General features: G+C 36.3%; 2 protein-coding genes across 5 annotated transcripts; one reads left to right on the forward strand and one right to left on the reverse strand.

Annotated features, from left to right (window-relative positions):
* Window positions 1–243: 243 nt before the first annotated feature.
* On the forward strand, window positions 244–19,268 carry LOC142542977 (TATA-binding protein-associated factor BTAF1-like). Of its 3 annotated transcripts, none has more exons than XM_075649919.1 (29): window positions 244–392; window positions 736–926; window positions 1,445–1,539; window positions 2,304–2,521; window positions 2,689–2,743; window positions 2,973–3,054; window positions 4,405–4,790; window positions 5,037–5,145; window positions 5,217–5,784; window positions 6,106–6,238; window positions 6,335–6,403; window positions 7,248–7,459; window positions 9,054–9,294; window positions 9,498–9,668; window positions 10,200–10,622; window positions 10,759–11,196; window positions 11,335–11,454; window positions 11,535–12,017; window positions 12,645–13,183; window positions 14,922–15,414; window positions 15,489–15,557; window positions 16,307–16,411; window positions 16,516–16,728; window positions 16,806–17,069; window positions 17,154–17,203; window positions 17,379–17,488; window positions 17,556–17,638; window positions 18,198–18,407; window positions 18,720–19,268. In XM_075649919.1, exons 2-29 carry the CDS (start codon window positions 878–880, stop codon window positions 18,885–18,887), a joined length of 6,156 nt encoding a protein of 2,051 aa, XP_075506034.1. In that variant the 5' UTR covers window positions 244–392; window positions 736–877; the 3' UTR covers window positions 18,888–19,268. The 3 variants fall into 3 exon arrangements, with proteins under 3 accessions (XP_075506034.1, XP_075506033.1, XP_075506035.1); XM_075649918.1 differs by having other exon boundaries at window positions 264–406; XM_075649920.1 differs by having other exon boundaries at window positions 264–406; window positions 4,405–4,742.
* Window positions 19,269–19,447: 179 nt separating this feature from the next.
* LOC142541522 (uncharacterized protein At4g15970-like) lies at window positions 19,448–21,115 on the reverse strand. 2 transcript variants are annotated; one of them, XM_075648046.1, is made up of 3 exons: window positions 20,661–21,115; window positions 20,144–20,515; window positions 19,448–20,033 (listed from the first exon to the last, which is right to left on the reverse strand). In XM_075648046.1, exons 1-3 carry the CDS (start codon window positions 20,985–20,987, stop codon window positions 19,557–19,559), a joined length of 1,176 nt encoding a protein of 391 aa, XP_075504161.1. In that variant the 5' UTR covers window positions 20,988–21,115; the 3' UTR covers window positions 19,448–19,556. The 2 variants fall into 2 exon arrangements, with proteins under 2 accessions (XP_075504161.1, XP_075504162.1); XM_075648047.1 differs by having other exon boundaries at window positions 20,144–20,510; window positions 20,661–20,796.
* Between the last annotated feature and the right edge of the window lie 1,390 nt (window positions 21,116–22,505).

Raw genomic sequence — 22,505 nt, forward strand, 5'->3', positions numbered from 1 at the left:
ATTGACTTTCGATTACATTTTATTTTTTTTGGACAAAACATACATTAATTTATTGAGAAAAAATGCACCGTCCTCTTGTTTTTCTAGACAGTATTTAAATTAACACCATTTAACTAATCTAAGTCAAATTAATTAAAAATAAAAAATCGACCAACGTTGTCATACAGTAATTATGATATACAAATATTAACAGAGCATAACCCGTTTATCAGAAATCAAGTCGGGTCATGACCCGCTAATGGAAGCACTTTTTTTTTCCTAGTTCTATATAAACGAGCATCATCCCCTGTTATCAGAATCGAAACCCTCGTCTCCCTCAAATCTCTGACCCACATGAATATATAATTTTATCTGGATATATTACGGAAAATTCTGTCCAAAATATCGCTCAGGTGATTTTTGTTTGGTACGGATTCATATCTGTTTACATGTTTTGTAGTTTTCTTCTTTAACATACAATTCCAGTCAAGGGTGGTGGACGAATGGATCCGCATTACATGCTTTGTAGTTGTTTCATCGACCTAGGAAAAGCAATTTGAATTTTTACGTAAAAATCAGTTAAATTAGTTAGAACAGAGCTGTTGTTGGGGGGTCTTTTTATTAGCTTGTTCTTGAAATGGTTACTTTCTCACTTTTGGGTAAGACGATGTTGCTGATAGGATTTTTTAAAATCCTTCAGTTGTTAAAGGAGTAATTTGGGTTGCTTATGATTCAATATTCTTCGATCCACTGTAGGTGTGTTTATAATGGTTGCATAAGCAATGAGCGACCTGCAGGCAATTAAATTTATTGGGAATTGTTCTCGGATGGCTGTTCATGGTTATGTAATATATGTGGGAATAAGGTGGAACCTTGGAATTTGATAAAAGCATAAATCATGGCTCAACAGTCATCCCGGCTGCATCGTCTGCTTACTTTACTGGACTGTATCCTCTATGTATTTTAGTGTGTGATTTAATAGTATTCAGCTGCACCAGTATATTTTCGAATGCATATGTGTCCCGTATTCGTGCTTCTGATTTACGAGTGTAATTTTGTGGATATTTTATGTTGAAATTTGAAATATCCTCTCAACCTGAGTTTTTCTCAACATTGTTGGTATCTGTACTTTTATGCTATCTCTAACTGGAGTCTGAAAATCCAAAAGTTCTTGCGTTTATTTTTCTTCTTGCTATGGCAATATGAAGTTTTGTCCTTTTTTTTTCTTTCAAATTGTGCGAGTCTGAAAATCCAAAAGTTCTTGCGTTTATTTTTCTTCTTGCTATGGCAAGACGAAATTTTGTCCTTTTTTTCTTTCAAATTGTGCTTGACTTACAGATTTCTATTCAATTATCTCTTAGGATACAAGGATTCAAGGATATCAGTCCCGTCCCTCCCCCCCACCCCCTCTGTTTTTTTCCAATTAAGTGTCCACTTTGTCTGTTTCTCTTTAACAAATGCTAAGCTGGTACAACCCAAGCAACAAGGTTTTCAGCAGCAAGGCAGATAGGGGAAATTGCCAAATCGCATCCGCAGGACCTTATTGCCCTCTTGAACAAGGTATTGTTTTGTTGTCTATGTTTTTAGGTTTCTAAGTATTTATCTTTCTATTGATTGAACTTGATTAATTGCATGACCATACACTTGTTCCTTGAGAATGTGTGTTATTATCTCGTCATTTGTGATGGCACTGGGATTTTATGTGCTGTCCGAGGGATACTTTGGCACAAGGTTCTTGTTTTATTAGACGGGCTTGGGTTATTTGGCAAACTTCTTCTTGTTTTTTTCTGAAGTTGGATTATTAACATCTGGCACCCACTATGTACTTCTTTCTTTAACGAATTCCAACAGAAAGTTGGAAATTAGAACATTGGTTTAACTGAAAGTTGATTGATTTTATCCGATGGAACTTTTAGTGCAATGATTCAAGAGAACAATAGATTACTTAAACAGCATGGAAAAAATTAATAATTTTAATCCCTTTCTGTTTATGCTGTACACATATTGCTAAATCCTTTTGTTTATGGAGCCAAAATGTGCCAGTTAATTTCAACTACAACATGTATGTCTAAATGCCATTACTTTAGGAATATGTAGTTATGCACCCTATCTGATTTTATAAAGAGAAGTTGTATGGTGGAATATGATTTTAACTCTGTTTCTTTGTATGGAATGTTTATGTTATTCATTTGTTCATTTGGATACACAATTATTTCTTTTATTTTTTTTATATTTGTCATTGAAGTTCGTTTACTCTTGAATTGTAGCACGAGTAGTACTTTGCATTTTACACCTGGAGTCTCACTTTTCAATTACTTGTGTAGGTGTCTCAATATTTACATAGTAAAAAGTGGGACACCAGAGTTGCTGCAGCTCGTGCTGTGGGGGCCATTGCAGAAAATGTCAAACATACATCTTTGACTGAAATCTCTAGCTGCCTAGAGGTGAAGTTGTCAGGAGTTGGTATTTCTGCGACCTTTGATGAAGTGGTGATTTGGCCCAATTACCATTCTAAAATTGTTGGTGGCACTTCTTTTAGAAGGTTTTTCATTATCTTCAGTATATTTTATATAATTTTTTCTTCTGATTGTCGTAATGCCTGAGCTATTATAGTTACTTGTATTGTTTATTAAGAAACTACGTCTCATCATTACGTTCGGTGAAATTGTTTTGTTGTGTCAATTTCTTCCATCTAATTACCATTTGCAGTTTTGATCTGAATAAAGTGTTGGAGTTTGGGGCTTTGTTGGCATCTGGTGGTCAGGTAATTAATTTCCCTGGTTACCCATCTGCTTGTAGTAAACTGAAAATCTGTATGTTCACAAACTTTTTATATCCTTTGTTTGTTCATTGAGGTAGCTGTATGGAGCTTCCCATATTTGTGAAGCAAAGTTTTTCTCTCTCTCTTATGTCATTAATATATCTTCTAAATTAGAGTGGATTATAGCAAGTATATTGCACCCGATTTTGATTTTTCAACAACTCAATTTCAGGAGTATGATATTGGAAATGACAACTGCAAGAATCCTAGGGAGCGGTTGAGCAGACAAAAACAAAACCTTCGGCGTCGATTAGGTCAGTGTTATTTTCTTGTATCGGTTTTATTGAATACCAAGTGTCTCGATCAATCAGTAACATTTGGAACATATTATTGTTACAAGTCTTCTAAACACATGTATTAAGGTACTTGACGCATTACAAGACTGCCTTGTTTCAAGAGCTCTCTTTTCAACAAAAAAATTATTGATTCTTCAATTTTATGTTGAGATTTTTTCAAGACATTTTTGACCTTGTGATTGGAAGTTCCATTTAAACCTTGTGGACTGTGAACTCTGCTAGGAGAGGGTTGTTCCTAGGGTTGGAATCTCTTTTTGAAGGGCATTGGCTCGTGTGTTCCTATATTTTTGATGGAGATTTCTCTCTGTGATGTACTGATGATTTGATTTTTCTGTGTAAGGTAGATCTGATCTCTGGTTGTATTACTCTATTCTTGGTTTGCTCATCGTATCCTCGTTCCTCCCAAAAGATTTAATTGTCTTGAACCCAAAATATTTCTCTCTTTTTGGCAGAATACTTTTCGCTTTTCTTAGTGATTCTCTTCCACGATTGTTTATAGCTGTTCAATCCCTTACATGTGTTCTAATTCTTTACTAGGTGGCTTACAATTGAAAGTGAAACTTTGAGTCTGCGCTGTTTTCACTTTACTTTCTTTTGGTTAAGATCTTTGGGCAAGTGGAATAATAATCTCTAATATTTGTCGTTCCACTTTTTGGTCTGGTCTAATACCAGCGCTGACTTTTTTAACTGCAATAATTTAGTCTATCTATCGTTATTGATGGTTCAAAAAGTTTTTTCAAGAATTGAAACTGATGATTTATTGCCTTAAACTTTTTTATGAATAAAATTGAATTGTTGCTTGTTTGGTGGATGTTGGGTCGGTGTTGAAATTGGGGTACACTAAGCGATCCAAACACTGCCTTCTATTTTTGTGCCTAAGATGCAGTTCACGATGTCTAAACCTTCTTTTGCTGTATAAAATAGCTGGAAAATCAATTACTGTTGTGTGATTGCTTAAACCATATGGTGTTTACCAGAACAATTATACTTTGTACGATGTTGTTTTATTTTTTTATCCTTATTGTAGCGGGTAAATGACTTTACCTAATAAACATGAAACACGTTATATATCAAATGTATGCACATTGTTTTTAATTTACTATTTGTTTTTATTTTGCTTGTTCTTGTTCATAGGTTACTTGTGGATATTGAATTTTATTTATTATTTGGACGTCCATAGATCAGAAAGAAAGAAAAGAATAGAAAACACACACACATTAGACTTTGGAGAAATGGATGGCTTCCCCCATTGATGCGGTGTGCGGGCATAGAAAATTGTTGTGACATCAATTATCATTTCATATGCAGGTTTAGATGTGTGTGAACAGTTCATGGATGTCAATGATATGATAAAAGACGAGGACCTTGTTTTGCACAAGTTTAATTACCCTGTAAATGGAATTGCTTCCCACTATTATGCGTCACAGCCTCTGCGTAATATTAACCAACTCGTGACGAGTATGGTGCCCACCTCAAGATCTAGGAGGCCCAGTGCCAGGGAGCTGAATCTCTTAAAACGTAAAGCAAAAAGTAATTCAAAAGACCAATCCAAAGGTTGGCCAAAGGATGGGTCCACAGAGGCAACCCAATCACACGATGCTATGGCACCTAGGACTACTTCCCTGGATTCACCGACTGCTCAAAAGGTGAATGAAGAATGTTTTAATATTTTTACCAATATTACAAGGAACAAGGTGAGTAATTTCCATCATATTCTTTCTCAATCATCATATTTCTGTTCCATCTGAAAATCTAGGTGTCATTGACACGTCTCAAAATTTGAAAATGTGTACTTACTTCATCAATGTTTTTGCTTGTCCTTCGTGGTTGATACCCTATGTATGTATATATGCATGTTTTACTTCAACATCGTTCTGTTTACATATTTCTTTGTCTGGAGGATTTCTAAATGCAATCTACTGAAGAAGTTTTTGATGCAGATACTTACAGATACCATTTCCGATGATGACAATATTGAAAATGATGGAGATGGGGGCTGGCCTTTTCAAAGTTTTGTTGAACAACTCCTCATTGATATCTTTGACCCTGGTCAGTAATTACTTTTTGGGGCTTCTGATCATGGTTATGTTAAATTATATGTTAGCTGATTTTGTTACCAGTTTGGGAAGTTCGCCATGGCAGTATCATGGCTCTTCGAGAGATATTGACTTACCAAGGAGCTTGTGCGGGCATCCTTTTGCCTGAGTTCAGCTGTGCATGTTCATCGGCATTTAATTTGCAAAATGAGAGAAGAGAAGGGGAAACTGATTTTGATTTGCAAGTCTCAGTTGATGATTCAGAGCCAGTTTTGAAGAGACCAAAGTTGGAGGATGTTTCTACTTCAGTGGTTGAATCCATTGATGGACTAAATGCCTGTTTAAATGTTGAAGGTGAATTTGATGCAGGAGATGCTTTTCCCATGCATTATGGAGAAACTGATGGTGGTTTTGTGAAGGGGGAACCACGATCTGGTATTGACAGCCCATGCCATTGTGGGTTAGATGTGAAAGAGACAAATGATTATTCTGAAGATAAGGAATTGATGGAGAAGATGACGATAATAAAAAAGATACCTCAAAACTCTGAATTGATGAACTTGGTTATGGAGGGTAGGACTTCTTGGCTGAGAAATTGTGAATTTCTACAAGAGTGTGCAATTCGCTTCTTGTGTGTCTTGTCCCTGGATAGGTATGATTTGTTTAATAAATGTTCACCAGTACTTCTATTTGAATGGTTGGTAGTGAAGTTAACAAAAAAGTGAAACTATGAGGAGAAAAGGAACTTAATGACTTAAGCATGAAAGATATTAACTTGCTATAGCAGATGCTTACATGTTATTACAGAAATTCTTTGGTTTTTCCTTTATCATATATCAATATTCTTCAGTTGGCTGTAATCCTAAAGTTCATTTGTTCATATAATAACAACCGGTCTTTGGAAATCTAAACCTGAAACAAAGATTGAATTTATTGGGAACTTGTTAGATGTTAACATTTTTTTAATGTACAGGTTTGGAGACTACATTTCGGATCAAGTTGTGGCACCGGTGAGGGAAACGTGTGCTCAAGCCTTAGGTGCTGTACTCAAGTACATGCATCCAACGTTAGTACAACAGACGCTGAATATTTTGTTGCAAATGCAGGTAAACATAGAGTAAAGAGTGTTTACTGGAACATTTTTTGTGAGACTCTTTGTGCCTTGCTGCAACATTGTTTTAATTAGCCCTCACTTTTTTCAGCGTAGACCAGAGTGGGAGATTCGTCATGGGAGTCTTTTGGGTGTTAAATATCTAGTTGCTGTGCGACAGGTAGATTGTTGTGCTATAAGATAACTTCACGGTTATTGGAATGCATTTCTCCTTCTGATTTTCTTGGCGTAGTTCTTTTAGTAACTGCTTCATGAATCTGAGTTTAATATTACGATTATCGGTTTAGAATGACAGTTTTCAATCTTTTTTTATTGTTCTGATTTGAATCCATGTAAAGACCTTAAACTGCAGACACAGAGATCATGTGAATGTGAAGAGATATACTTCACCAAACATTTTGCAGTTAATTAAAAATAAACTTCTGATTCAGTAGACTGTTTTAGAAATCTGGTGTCCTTGCTTGACCATTTGTGATACAGCGTCTGTGTTTATTATGGGGTACACAATTATCTGATGGGTAGGAGCAGGAACTGAGCAGGAATTCTGGTCATATCAGATTATTTAATTGTTCGGTGCACTCTCTATGATATAGAATGTGTGTGAGAGAGAATTACTGATGTTGTTAGGTCTTTTTTTGGGGAGAATTACTAAAATGTGAGATGCCATAAAAGGTCTTTTTTGGGGAGTCTTTTCGGACCTATCTCAAATAAGGTTGAAACTTGGACCTAACTCAACCTTAAAAGTTAGCTCGGGGGATCGGATATTGTTTAAGTCCATATATACAACTGCCAAAGACTTAATTCAAACGATGTGGGACATCTAACACTGTTGCGTACCTTGTTTGTTTTTGTGTGTTTTCTTTTCTTTTTACCCAGCTGTAAGTTTCTATCTTTTCTCCAATAGATGACTTGAGCCGGTATTTTTGTACATTTTGTCCATGCATTTTATAATTTTGGCGATTTTGTTGCTTTGACAATGCCTAATCTTCTCGTTATGACTCTAGGAAATGCTCCATGATCTGCTTGGCTCTGTTCTTCCAGCTTGTAAAACTGGGCTGGAGGATCCTGATGATGATGTACGAGCCGTTGCTGCAGAAGCTTTATTACCGACATCAGCTGCTATTGTTTCTCTCAAGGGTCCAATATTGCATTCTATTGTCATGCTGCTCTGGGACATTTTGCTTGACCTGGACGATTTAAGCCCCTCAACCAGCAGGTATTTTGTCGAGTTTATTGTCTTTTGAGATTCTTCTTGCTGGTACATCTTCCTGTCTTTTTGATATTCCTTTTTGCTGGTACATCTTCCTGTCTTTTTGGCAATCCTTTTCGGTTTTTTTTTGGCTATTTTGTAAATGGTCTTTAAAAGTTCATTTTTGATTTATTGTTCCATGCCTTCATGTGTGTGTGTGTGTGTGTGTGAGAGAGAGAGAGAGAGAGAGAGAGAGAGAGAGTATGTGTGTGCATGTTTGACATTTTCTAGCGGATTAATGTCACTATCTTCTTCGGTAATGTCCCTTAAAGATTGAGCTGGATATGTGTTTCGTTGGATCATGCATGGAGTGTATTTATCACCAAAAGAAGGCCAAGTGCTCTTGATTATTATCTCTTCTTAGTTCTTCTTCTGGTTCTTTAGCAGTTCTTTGTTTTTTTTCCTCCAACCTAGTTAACCGTGCAGTCCTACTTCTCCACTTTATCAATTTTGTTAAATAAGATATTTCAATTTTACGAGACATTTGAACCCTAATACGACCACAGATCTACATTTTAATTTATTCTGTTTAATTCCTTTTAGGGATTTCAACAAAATGCTGGTCGATTCAAAACACAACTGTTTTCCATTAGTTAAATACCACAATATTTTGTCTGTTTAAATCTCTCTTCTGTTGTAGAATGCTCCTCCATTTTTCATCAGGCATTGTTCGGTGGATAAAATATTGTTAGATAGCTTTGTTAACCATGGTACTCCACTTTTTCTAGGACATTCTAAACCTTCATATGGATACAATTTGAACATAAAGTTGATAAACCTATCATTTTAGGGCTTGTGTAAATTTGTTAATCTACTTTTGTGGGATTTTTTGCCACGTCTGTTCTTACTCGGGTTAATTAGTTTTTCATACCTCACTGTTTACACTACAGTTTTTATTTAACCTCTAGTCCATTCTTTTCCTCATTCATTCTGCATATTATATTGTTTAATTTAAGGTTTGTGTGCTGTGAAATATAAGAAGGCCCAAACTCATTAGTGCATGGGGTTAATTTGCTGGCTGGTGGGTCCTACATATTGTGTTTCAATCTTCTGTCGTATTTTTCACTCTTGATTTTCTTTAGCAAGAAAAATACTGTTTTACAGATGAAAAATAAAGATTTAAAATTTAATGAATCTGTTTGTACGAAGTTGCCTTGATTGAAATAACTTTAATATGCTTTTATTTATTGTTGGGGTTCAAATGATCAGAGCATTTTTGAGTAGTAAGCAGTTTGTACTGTGATGGATTCTGCATTTCTGGAGCGAAGGCATGGTATGAGACTACTTTTCAGTTTGAATTTTATTGATGCTAGAATGTCTGTTGTGCTGTTAAAAATTATTTTCTTGCAAACATCAGCTTAAGTTAGTTTGTAATTGTGGTATTAACTATGCAATGATGGATATCTAGATTTTGTTAGTTTGCAAACATACTAAAAGTTGGTGCTTGATTGTGAAAGATACAGGTTCTGGTTGTTTTGTGGTTCATCTTAAATATTATTGTAAGTACATGCTTAAATGTAGGTTTTTAAAATGTTTCTAATACCGTGTACTGCTTTTGCAGTGTAATGAATCTACTGGCAGAAATTTATTCCCAGGAGCAGATGATTCCGAAGACTTTTAGTATGTTGGGTTCCAAGGAGAAGCTGGAACTTGACCTTAACGAAAGCAGTCACATGGCTGATCATGATGAAGGGACAAGTTCTCTAGAAAACCCTTATATGCTGTCAATGTTGGCACCACGATTATGGCCATTTATGAGACATAGCATAACGTCAGTTCGCTTGTCTGCAATCCGCACCTTGGTAGTGTTTATTCTTAAATCTGACCTGTCATTTTCGTGACATTTTTTCTACTGTTTTTCTTTTCTCCTGCGACCTTGAATGATTTTTTTCAAATTTGTTGCATTCTTTAGGATATGAAATATCTTGCTTATATCAGAAAAACTGTGAATTTGCTGCTTTGGTTTGCCTTATTTGGTTTGAATTAAACTATGTACGACATGCAGGAACGTTTGCTTGAAGCTGGTCACAGGAGGAGCATCACTGATGAAGCTAGCTCATTTTGGCCTTCTTTTATCGTTGGTGACACTCTAAGGATAGTGTTCCAGAATTTACTGCTCGAATCAAATGATGAGATTCTGCAATGCTCAGAGAGAGTTTGGAATCTCCTAGTCCTTGTATGCAACTTGCTCTGTATTCTCAGTTTTACTGATACTTGCCATTTCATTATTTTTCTGTGAGCCATTAATTTATGACAGCTGTCGAAACATTCAATCTTGTAGTTTCTCGATCTGTGGTTTGATTATGGAAGCTGAACCCATGACCCAAACAATCTAGAAAATTGGTAATTTACAAACACAAAGGAAGTTTAGCCAGGTTTTAACTTTTGAGGTCTGGCAGTGATTGTTGTCACGTGAATCAAGCTTGATTTTGAGCACCTTTGTCTCGCTCATCTAATATGATTAATATATTGTAAAAAGCATGACTCAGCAGTCCTCAATTTTATCTTAATTGTTTAATGTTGTTTTGATTGCCCTCCTGCCCTTAATTTGCAGTTTTATCATTCTTTTATAGAATTTATTTTGGCAGTGTAGATATTCAATTAAACTCTATGTGATTCATCATTGTTTAAGAATCATTGAACTATTTTAATCTATTAATTCCTGCCTTTCCGGCTTCACTACTAACACAGTTCTTCCACTGGTTAGTGCCTGATGGAAGATTTAGAAAATGCTGCAAAATCATACTATTCTTCATGGGTAGAGCTGGCAACAACTCCATATGGGTCCCCATTGGATGCTTCCAAGATGTTTTGGCCTGTTACCCTACCTCGTAAATGTCATTTCAAAGCTGCAGCTAAAATTAAAACAGTTAAGTTTGAAAACGAAAATCATAAAAATAAATCCTCAGAATCCTTGGAAACCATGTCAGCAGGGCCAAATGGAGATGCTCCAGCAAATTCATCTAAAAATATTGTCGGTGCTGATTTGGACATCTCAGTAACTTGTACAAGAGTTGTTACAGCAACTGCTTTAGGAGTTATGGCTTCCAGGTTTAGTGGTGCATCCTTGCAGTATGTGGTTGACCCATTGTGGAAGGGATTGACTTCTTTATCTGGAGTTCAGCGGCAGGTTGATTCTTTACTGACAAAATCATTTAGTGTATCTTTGATTTTCTAGTCTAATAAAATCCTGGGGTAATTCTTGGGTAAAAGTGTTGCCACATTTTATTCTACTGATTGCATTGTTTCTTTGTTGATTGTGTCAGGTGGTTTCAATTATTCTTATATCCTGGTTTAAAGAATTGAAAGGCCTTTTGAAATCGGATGAGGTTTTTGCTGGCATTTCAAATAACTTTCGGCAGTGTTTGTTAGATTTATTAGGTTGCAGTAACCCTGCTTTTCCTACAAAAGATTCTCTTCTACCTTATGCTGAACTCTCTAGATTATGCGGTAAGATGCGGAATGAGGCCAGCCAGTTGTATTTCGCTACAAAGTCATCTGGCTTGTTCAGTGATCTTCTGTCGTGCACCATGGTGGACCTTGAGAATATGACTGCTGATGATGCAATGAATTTTGCATCACGACTCCCATTTGTGAGCAATAAAAACACTGGACTAGAATCTGATGGAAAGAATTTATTTGACGAATTAGAGTCTCTAAAGCAAAATCTTTTGACAACTGCTGGATATCTGAAATGTGTTCAGGTCTGTCAAAATATCTACTCTTCTCTATCTGAAAGAACACATGCTTTGATTTTGCATAGGTTATTATATGTTGAATTAGTCCACTGGCCAAGGAAAATATTTTCTAACATTTCAGTCTTGCTTTTTGAGTGGTTGCAGAATAATTTGCATCTTACTGTCTCGGCTTTACTAGCCGCTGCATTTGTATGGATGTCTGAGCTTCCTGCAAAACTCAATCCAGTTATCTTGCCTATAATGGCTTCTGTTAAACGAGAACAGGTAATTTAAAGGTTATGGTGTATGAGTGTATCTTTACTGGGGAACACCAAACTTTGACTAAAATTGTGTTTTGTTTTAAGGAGGAAATTCTGCAAAATAAGGCTGCTGAATCACTGGCAGAACTCATCCATCAGTGTATTGAACGCAAACCTGGTCCCAATGACAAGCTAATCAAGAATCTGTGTACTTTATCATGTATGGATCCTCGTGAAACACCCCAAGCAGAAGTCCTGAGTTCTGTGGAAATAATTGAAGATCAAGATCTTCTGTCCTTTGGAAGCAGTAGCATTCGATCAAAGTCAAGAGTTCAGGTGCTATCTCCTGGTGAAGACCGATCAATGCTTGAAGGTTTCATTAGTCGACGAGGATCTGAACTTGCATTGAAATATCTATGCTTGAAATTTTGTGGTTCTTTATTTGACAGACTTCCTAAGATGTGGGATTGCCTTGTTGAGGTCCTTAAGGCTTGTAATATTGAGGGAAAGACACTGGAAGATGAGAAACTGATTGATCAAGCTATTGATTCTGTTAAAGATCCTCAGATTTTGATAAACAATATCCAAGTAAGCAAGCATGTCAGACTTCACTTGACCAATTGTCAGCTTAAACATCATGTTTAGAAAATGAATGAATCTGTTTACTTTTAGGGTCTAGGGATGCTAACGCCTGGCCGTGTTGAATTGGAACCAAACCGGAACAGTAAATCGGTTCTACCTGGGTAGAATCGGTCGGCCTAAAAAAATTTGGAATTGGTTACAAACTGGTAGGAAATGGGTAATTGTGAAAAAGGTTAAAACACAAATGGAACCAGTAGATCGATTCTACCTGTTGGATTCAGTTCGGTTTCCAGTTTTTTATAATTACTGTAGTTTAGAGTTATGACTCAAAAAAAATAATGAAATTAGCGGTTTTTGCAAAATCTTATGACTCAAACCTCGAAGGTCTCTTAAAGTTTCTGGTTGGTGCCTTTTATGTAAGGATTAACCTGAAGTCTTGTGGAACTTAGTTCCTCAGTTATTTACTTAGGTATTCTTCCTGTGTACTTTGGGTTCTATCCTCTTCTTACCCCCTTCACTGGAAGATAATTCTACTGGTTTACTGTATCATGACGCAAGAGTTATACATCTTTCTACTTCCATCCAGTGAAGATTTTGGCTGCTCCTATCTGATGCTTCTTCACTTCTGTGCAGGTGGTTCGTTCTATTTCTCCTCTACTGGATGCAAGTCTAAGACCAAAAATTCTCACTCTTCTACCTTGCATTTTCAAATGTGTGCGCCATTCTCATATTGCCGTAAGATTATCTGCATCAAGATGTATCACGGCAATGGCCAAGTCTATGACTTTGGATGTCATGGGCGTGATCATTGAGAATGCTATTCCTATGTTAAGCGATGTGTCATCTGTACAGGCTAGACAAGGAGCTGGCATGCTAGTTAGTTTGCTTGTACAGGGGTTGGGTTTGGAACTGGTCCCATATGCTCCGTTGTTGGTCGTTCCTCTTTTGAGGTGTATGAGCGACTGTGATCATTCTGTCAGGCAGAGTGTGACACACAGTTTTGCTGCCCTAGTACCTTATCTTCCGTTGGCACGTGGTGTCTCTCTGCCTGATGGCTTGACTGAACGTTTGTCTAGAAATAATGAAGATGCACAATTTCTGGAGCAACTAGTTGACAATTCTCACATTGATGATTACAAGCTCTCCTTTGAAATAAAAGTGACTTTGAGGAGGTAACTTTTTGTCTTTGTTGGCAATCCTCGCACTATTATTCGAGGTGAACAGTTTTGAAAGGAAGGGAGCGCAAGGAAAAAGGTTATGATGGGGATTGATCTCCATTTTTGCATTCTAATAAGTGGAGGTTAAAGGAAGGGACTGATATAAAATCGGACACAATTGTTTTACAGTTGATATGTCTGTTGCCTATTTATTTCTTAGCTTTCCTTGGTGTGCAAGTGAACTCAGCAAATTACTTTTTCGTAATGTGTTTATTATAGCAGCATGTTTCGTTTCATTGTTTTTCCTTCCTCAGCTATGGCTTCCCCCTTCCTCTCAACCCCACATCTACTTCCGCACGCATCCAGATTTTGTCAAGGCTTTACCAATACACATTGGTATCAGCTAAATGGATATCTTTCTTTCATTCTCAGGATCAAGTTAAATCAAAGAAGCTATTATCATATTATGTATCTCAACTAATGTCTGTTAAGGTTCACCTGTTATTATATGTGCAACGCTATGCCCAATTCCATCTCAGTTGAACCATATGCAAACCTTATGACAATCTTCCCCTACTTTTTCTCCTTGCTGCTAGACCTTTGTAATGTGCGAATTGTAGCCTTTGCTTTGGGGAAGGATAAATTCTCACTATTGAAGGAGCTAGATAGTTCCGTCTTTCGAGACGAATAGTAACTTCTGTGGCATGCTGCGTGCTTGTGAAATCGAGGAAGCATGGCATGAAACAATTTCAATGGTGTCGTTAAGCTTATAGTTATATATAATGTCACTTCTGGATTTAACATTAAGAATACTCAACAATAATTCATAGTTAGTTATTTACCTACATAATTAGTTTAAAAGTTGTATTTCCTGTTATCGGAAGTATGATCCAACAATGCTCTGGTGGGATTGTTTGCTGCGGAGAAATGAATCCCCCTTGGAGTTCACTAAAATGTGCCAACACCAAGGGCAATGTCAATGATTCATCATCATCCTTACCTAATCTCTCAAACTAGTTGATTTGGCTACAATCTCTCTTCCCTATCACTCTGTTTTTGAAATGGGGCATACTTAATAGCTTTACTTTGAGAACTCACTCTTTCTATTTCTCGGAGGTCCTCTATTTGCATCTCTTCCGAATTCCTCAACAATGTTGATTGGTGTAGGATTGAGTCTTTAGGTGTTAATATAGAATAATGGTCTTACAGAGATTCTTATAAGTTTGATCTATTGGTTAAGCCACACAAATAGCACCTCACTATCCTAAGCATTTTTAATGTCAATTACATGAGGAATTGGAACATTTGTTTATTGGGCTTCTGAACTTGCAAAGATGGCATTGGATTTACCTACAAGGTGGTTTGCACCACAGTGCTTGCACTTTGATGCTTTTTTTTTCCCCGAAATTCAACATTCTTGTTCTTCCTTTAACACTAAATTGTTGCTTAGAAAGCTGGCTGGTACACTTGTCCTAAAACATCCAAAAAGCTATTGTCTTCCTCCATCACTAATTTCTATTATTTTCTTTTGAATTAAAAAATTTAAATTCTACTTTTGGGTGTCTAGTTACTGTTATCTCTGTATTATACTATTTAGCGGTTGCCTATGCATAAAAAATCTTGTTTTCTGGGTATGATATTATTATCTGCTGATAGAAGTAAATTCAAGTTTTATTAACTTGTATCGCAAATTTGTGTTTCTAATTCAACTATACATCTCGGTTGTTAATCTGCTCTATTTTCGTGGTTTCAGGTACCAACAGGAAGGTATAAATTGGCTAGCTTTTTTAAAGAGGTTTAATCTTCACGGTGTTTTATGTGATGATATGGGTCTTGGTAAGACCCTTCAAGCATCAGCAATTGTGGCATCTGATGTAGCAGAGCACATTGCTGCAGATAATGGCAAGGACTTGCTACCATCTTTGATTATATGTCCATCAACACTTGTTGGGCACTGGGTTTATGAGATAGAGAAGTTTATCGATCCTTCTTTGTTAACAACACTTCAATACATTGGTTCTGCTCCTGAGCGTTTATCTTTGCGACTGCAATTCGATAAGCATAATGTCATTGTGACATCATATGATGTTGTCCGCAAAGATATTGATTATCTCAGACAGGTTTACTGGAGCTACTGCATCCTGGATGAAGGACATATTATTAAGAACTCGAAATCCAAAGTCACAGTTGCTGTGAAACAGTTGAAGGCTCAGCATCGCCTCATACTGAGTGGAACACCAATCCAGGTTTGTCATGAAGCTCAACTTAGAATTACATTTTAAGTTTGTACTGTTGCTGATTAATCTGTATTGGGTTGCAGAATAATGTGTTGGATCTGTGGTCTCTATTTGACTTCCTCATGCCGGGGTTTCTTGGAACTGATAGACAGGTATTTTACATTGCTGCTTTCCTTCATTCTTTAAAATTGTATTTTCTTGGGTTTATCTGTGGCAATATTAAATCTTATATTTTAGTTGGTAGAATGAACAAACAGGAGCCCGAAAGTAGAAAAAAAGGCCTTGTTTCTGGTTTTGAATTTTTTATTTATTGTTTCTCTGGAACTAATGCTTCCCTAAATGACTATATGTGTTTGTTTTTTCTGGTGAGATAAAAAAAAAAAGAAACCTTCAGCTTCCAGGCCTGCAAAGTCCCAAAACATGATCCTCGGGTGTAATATTTTCAATGTGTTTGTGAATGCTGATATGTGTTTGGATGCTCAATATGCGTAGCTAAAAATTCCTGAACTGTTTCGAATATTTTGCTGCATAGTATTTATCATGTTGTTTTTGATATTTCTGGTTCTAACACTCAGAAGAAAATTTGTTAAGGATTGTTTTTATTCGTGCATGGAGGTGAAACTGTGAGAATCAGTGGATTCTGTTCCACTTCCAGCGTGGTTGTTGTAAGAGGATATGAAATAAAAACTTGAATTCTGTAATAAGAGCAGTATTCCTGCTATATCATTCCATTCTCCAGCAGTTGGGATTTCAAACATAGACTCTGACTGATTAAGACTTTCCTTATTTAAGATGGTTGCAATGATGACCGGAAGTGGTTCTGTTCGGAGTTGTAATTCTGTAAATTATTTCTAGCACTTATGGTACACTGATGCTATAAAAACATCTGTTGTTTCTACAGTTTCAAGCTACTTACGGAAAACCCCTGTTAGCTGCACGAGATCCTAAGTGTTCAGCAAAGGATGCGGAAGCTGGTGCCCTTGCCATGGAAGCATTGCACAAGCAGGTTCATGATTTTTAGCTTAAACCCTCTTTCCTGTTCCCACTAACCATTAAACTTTTTCTCAAGTTTCTTGCATATGCTCTTATATGGAGTTTTTTTATCATTAGGTCATGCCTTTCCTCTTACGCCGAACAAAAGATGAAGTTTTATCTGATCTGCCAGAGAAGATCATTCAGGACAGATATTGTGATTTAAGTCCTATTCAACTGAAGTTGTATGAACAATTTTCTGGTTCACATGTTAGACAAGAACTTACAAGCATGGTTAAGCTAAATGAAAATGCAGGAGGGGCACCTAAGGCAACTCCTCATGTTTTCCAGGTAAGTTGAGAGAGTGCTACCATTCCATTCCATTTTATTGTTTTTCTTTCCACTCATTTCATTTGTTTCGATTTCAGGCACTTAAATACTTATTAAAACTTTGTAGCCATCCATTACTTGTCCTTGGTGAAAGAATTCCGGACTCACTCTTGCCTATGCTGTCAGAACACATTCCTGCCAATACTGATATCTCTACAGAGCTCCATAAAATAGTACATTCCCCTAAACTTGTCGCTCTTCAGGAGATAATGGAAGAGTGTGGAATAGGTGTGGATGCATCAAATTCTGAGGCCAACGTCGCTGTTGGCCAGCACAGGGTTCTAATATTTGCTCAGCATAAAGTAATCACACTTCATTTCTCTTTCAAATGGTATTTTCTCCATTATATTTTGTGCTTCCCTTGGTTAATTTTTCCGTTCGTGCAGGCCTTCTTGGACATTATTGAGAAAGACTTGTTTCAAACTCTCATGAAAAAGTAGGCCCTTATGGATGCTTCTTGTGGGATAAAATTTGAAGTTCTCTTTTCTATTGTTTTTTTCCCTGTAGTAATTTATTTTCCTTGTTTTGTCTTGTCCTTCCCAAGAAATTTTTGGGAAGGAGCTTTTTTTCCCCTTAAATTGTTATGTAATTGCTTTTTTGGATCAACACAGTATTACATATTTGCGGTTGGATGGATCGATTCAACCTGAAAAACGCTTTGAAATTGTCAAAGCTTTCAACTCAGACCCAACAATTGATGCTCTGCTGCTCACGACACATGGTACTACTTCGAAATTGATGATTACATACTAAAAAACCACCCGTAAATCTAATGATAGCTATTGCAGTGGGAGGGCTTGGTTTAAACCTGACATCAGCTGATACCCTTGTTTTCATGGAGCATGACTGGAATCCTATGAGAGATCATCAGGTAGGGACCTGTGTTTTCTTTCTCACAGCTTGTTCTTGACTTCGTTTTTTAAATAACTCTTCTTCAGTTTTGTAGGAGTAGTATATGTACAGACCCTAGATCAATGTAAAAATCAGTTTACGGTATATGTTTGCTCAGAGGCACAAAAACAATTCTTCTTCAGTTTTGTTAGGAGTAGTATATGTACGACCCTAGATCAATGGTAAAAATCAGTTTATGGTATGGTTTGCTCAGAGGCTTGACTAGTGCATTTTTATCTGATCTGAAATAATAATGTTACAACCCCATCGTCTTCATGACTTGTGTTTTAAGTAAATTGTTGGTGTGGCATTTCGTAATCTTTGATTCTCTGTATATCTGGTAAATCATTCATTTGCCTTTGAAATGAAAATTGGTAGCAATTAGATGGAAAATGATCTCCTTTTTTAGATGGCCTAATCTTTTTTTTCTTGATTCTTGAATATTTACATATCTTGTTATTTAAGAACAAGGTCTGCGCCTTTCTTTCAGTTGAATAAGCATGATTGCCATAACATCATATCCGACAATAAACTTGTAGGCAATGGACCGAGCACACAGGTTAGGCCAACGGAAAGTTGTTAATGTCCACCGTCTGATCATGAGAGGCACCATGGAAGAGAAAGTTATGAGCCTTCAAAAGTTCAAAGTTTCAGTGGCAAATGCTGTCATAAATGCAGAGAACTCAAGCATGAACACGATGAATACAGATCAATTACTTGATCTGTTTACTTCTGCTAAAAGCAATAAGGTATTTAATTCTGCAGTTGACTCGATTTTTTCTTTGGTTGTTTTTCCATCATATCGGACGTTGTTCTAGAGTATGCCGGATAGGCGTCCAAAGGAGGAACCCCAGTGTGTTCAATCAGAGGAGCCCTCGAAATAAAATAAACTTCAAACATGAAAATTAAGATGATCGAAGTGTTAGAACTTTGAAATACAAGCAACTAACTCAATGGATTGTCCCTTGCCGCTCTATGCTACAAGCCTGAGGCTTTTGAACAGCTAACCAGTTTAGCCTGTTTCTGTGTTCATTATTTTGTTTTTTGTTTTTATTATTCAGGGGGCAAGAACGTCAACATCTTCAAATGGAGTTAACATGGACGCAAGATTATCCGGTAGGGGCAAGGGACTGAAAGCCATTCTTGGTGGGCTAGAAGAGCTTTGGGATCAGTCACAGTACACCGAGGAATACAATCTAAGCCAATTTTTAGCAAAACTAAATGGCTGAAGTATGCAAAGTATACCCAAGTGCTTTCGAGATTTTGGATTTAAGGATGCAACATGATCGCATCATTTTGCAGTGGATACACGAGCTGCACAGATGTGCGGAACTGTAAATTTTCCATCGCCGCAGCTCCAATTTTCAAGGATAAGTTATTGTTGTCTTTCCCCTGTATTTTCATGTTATTTCCCTCTATTTTATCTGTTCTTTTTCCTGAAATTTAGTGCTTAAAAGAAGCGGTGTAGAATTAGTTCCTGGGGTTTTGGTTGGGCTACTTGATGCCGATATCTCATTGAGGGTTAAAGAATATGTAAATTTTGGATACTGTAAATACATTCAGACATTTTTTTGGAATGATAGATGCGGCAAAATCAGTTGACTTCTCAAGTTATGATCTTTTCTAACTTGTTATATCCTTTGTGTTTTTAATTTCAGATTACTTACTTTTTTATGCACTAAGTTTTCGATACCACCAAAACCATCTAAATGTTTAACCATCTAAATGTTTGTGTTTGTATCTGATTTTTTTTTTTTTTTTTGAATTGAGTACAGTTAAAAACATCCTATAGATTCAACTTCAGTAGTTTTAACTATAGATGATCGATCGCATAAACATGAAAATGTTAAGAATCTATTCTATCAGTTTGTTTGTGGCCAAATCTAGTGATTGGATTTTCACCTACATTGCCATGGAGCACTCCAAGATCCTATAACAGACGTGTGCGAAAGCGCCATGTATCTTCTCCAATCTTCAATCACCATTCTGAGATCATGAATCTTCTTCCCCAACCCAACACAGCAATTCGCATGCATCGTGCACACCAGATCCAGATCTTTACTTGGCTCACAGAACCCACTAAAAGAGGCGGTGTCCAAATACCTCATCTCCAATTCGATTTCGCTAATGTAAGGATGCATCTTTATCATGTCCAGCACATCTTGATCGTGTTTTCCTGGGAAATACTGCCTCCCTCTGTACCAAAATCTGTAGAATTTGATTGTACGATGATTGGATTTGACGTACTTGAAGCCTCCATTGGGGATATTGTCTGGATCGGTGGAGTTGGACTTGTACACATCGCAAGCAATTTGGAAGTCGGCGTCTGGGTCAAATCTGGGAAATGGATCTCTCAGCCACATTACATCTGCATCCTGAAAAATAGATATATTTTTTTAAGTTTAATTGTGTGATTTCAGAATGTGGGCAAGCCTCAATACTTTTGGTGATGAAAATTTGACAACAGATGTAGATAAGAACGTACCGAAAATATGAAACTATACCCCAACTCAAGAACCACCCTGAGGAAATCAATCCTTCTCCACATCATCTTCAAGTAATCCTGAGACATGAAGGTGGCCTCGCCAGAGAAGTCGACTCCGGAGGTGGTGAGGGCAAAACAGTGAGGATGCACGGTGCGGCAACGGGAATATGCAGTTTGATCCAATGCCACAACCACCACATGATTCACAAGGCTCTGTGTTTGATATCCGATGCTAAAGCTCTCAAGAAAAATATCAAAGATTGAGTTTGGCTCAGTCCATGCTGCGTTTAATGTGGTGATAATCACTGTTTTGCTGTTTTCCATTGCTGCTTTCTTTAATGCACTCTCCAGTTTCTTGATTTCATCTCTGGACTAATCAATCGAGACAATGTCAAAATTACTGAGTCCAACCGAATATATTCGTGTATTGCATGTGAGAATTATCAAAATTTAAGTATTCTAATATGAAATTTTCTAAAAAAAAAAAATAAATAGAAGTAAATCGAAAGCAACTTACATAAGATGGTAAGTCTTCATTATTAGACGTAAACTCATGTGTCTTTACATTTGATGAAGATGAAGCAGTCTCTCGATCTGGCTTACAAGTTGGAGACAAGCAGTTCAATGAATAAGATCGTCGAAGCAACTGAATAGGAAAAGAAGAGTGGCTTAGAACAAGATAAAAGAGGCCAACCACCATAGATAACAACAAGATTCTAACTCCTAGTCGGGAGAAGCCTGCGGTGGTGTGGCGGTGATGGTGGTGGCCAAGGCGGCTAGGCCTTGACTCGTGGTGGTTCCGGTTGGTGCCACCATCTTCAAAATTTATCGGCATTTTCCTCATCTAATAGGCATGCCCATTGATAAATGTGGAGTCAATCTGACGATTTTATCATTCAATATTATTTTACACTTATCAATACACCATTTTCTAAATCATATCACATGCTTCGTTGCCTTTTATTTTATTTTAATAATATAAGCATCCTTCCCCGAATGATTTTATATGAGATAATGCGAGTCTAGGTTGTATTTGACTAAAAATACTTTTTAATTATGAACATACAGAAGACGTGTTTATTGATGTGTGTATTTTTATATATAGGGAGATGGTGATAATAGATAGTATTCAATATCTTTGATATGTATCCAATTAATTTCGTAGAGGGTTTCCTTTACCAATATAATATATTAATGAAAAATTCATATGTGATTTTATGTTATATATCTCTAATTCGATTCGATTCATGAAAAATATTATTTTTTTTTCAAAATATTATTTTTTATTGTAAAAATATCATTTTATAGTTACGTTATGAAAAAATATTATTTAATATATATTGATTCGAGTAAAAAATATTATTTTTTTAAGTCAAAATATTATTTTTCACCGTGATAATAGATTGAGTCAATTCATCTCACATATACAAAAATGAATCAGGTTAACTCGTCTAGAGCATATTCATATATTATAGGTATAATCTAAAGTTGGTTTAAAAGATATTAAACTTTGAATTCATGTTTATTTGTTTATTGCATTTACTTTTCATTTCCACTGTTTTCAAAGATGCATTGTTGAAACGTTTTATGTATTCTTTGAATACCAAAATATTGCATACCAAATGTTTGATAAAATGCTTCAACCAAAATATTTTTATTCATTCAACTTGCATATATTTTAAATATTTTACAAAATATATAATCGGTTTCTATGAATGATTATTTCGAGTGTCTTTTACTTGTTTTGAACACCGTGGCTATTTGCGACGGTTGTTGTGGGGACTCGGACGCTAATCATTTTCTTAATCATCATTTAGGACAATTTAATCAATTATAATAAACATGGTCTAATTTTTTTTTTAAATACATTATTAAATGCGGAACGTAATGGAATACATTATAATATACATGTCAGTATTAAAGTACAAGTCTTGTACTATATGCAATCATTCAAATTAAGGTTTAACAACTAAATATCAAGTGTCCAAACCCTATCTCTAATCATGGTCCGTAGTCTCCACTCTAATCACGATCTCTCTTCATCTCCTCGACCCCGATTCTGTCCCACATGTTTCCATGCACACATACAAACACGACAACAGCCGGATAACTTCGGTGAGAATAAAATCCCAGTATAAATCAATGAAACATGCAATCATATAATCAATATAGAGCATGAAGCAGATATTCGTAATATGTATCAAAATCTGAAACCATAATCAGTATAAAACTGTCAATCAGACTCGTGACTCCAGGCTCAAACTAGACTCAATCCTAGTCTAGGGATCCCGGTTTCCAGACGTTGGCATTCCTATATCGAATTCAGTAATAGAAGAAACTCCAATTATATTCAATCGATATA

Source organism: Primulina tabacum, chromosome 4 (genome assembly GCF_025594145.1).
Source record: "Primulina tabacum isolate GXHZ01 chromosome 4, ASM2559414v2, whole genome shotgun sequence".
NCBI classification, from domain to species: domain Eukaryota; kingdom Viridiplantae; phylum Streptophyta; class Magnoliopsida; order Lamiales; family Gesneriaceae; genus Primulina; species Primulina tabacum.

Bases quoted from the DNA above. Each gene is read 5' to 3' on its own strand.
- LOC142542977 (XM_075649919.1), top strand. From the start codon at position 878: ATGGCTCAACAGTCATCCCGGCTGCATCGTCTGCTTACTTTACTGGAC. The intron at 13,184-14,921 runs GTAACTTTTTGT...TCGTGGTTTCAG, and splicing joins ATAAAAGTGACTTTGAGGAG to GTACCAACAGGAAGGTATAA. The intron at 15,558-16,306 runs GTATTTTACATT...TTGTTTCTACAG, and splicing joins TTCTTGGAACTGATAGACAG to TTTCAAGCTACTTACGGAAA.
- LOC142541522 (XM_075648046.1), bottom strand. From the start codon at position 20,987: ATGAGGAAAATGCCGATAAATTTTGAAGATGGTGGCACCAACCGGAAC. The intron at 20,516-20,660 runs GTAAGTTGCTTT...TCGATTGATTAG, and splicing joins ATGAAGACTTACCATCTTAT to TCCAGAGATGAAATCAAGAA. The intron at 20,034-20,143 runs GTACGTTCTTAT...TCTATTTTTCAG, and splicing joins GGTATAGTTTCATATTTTCG to GATGCAGATGTAATGTGGCT.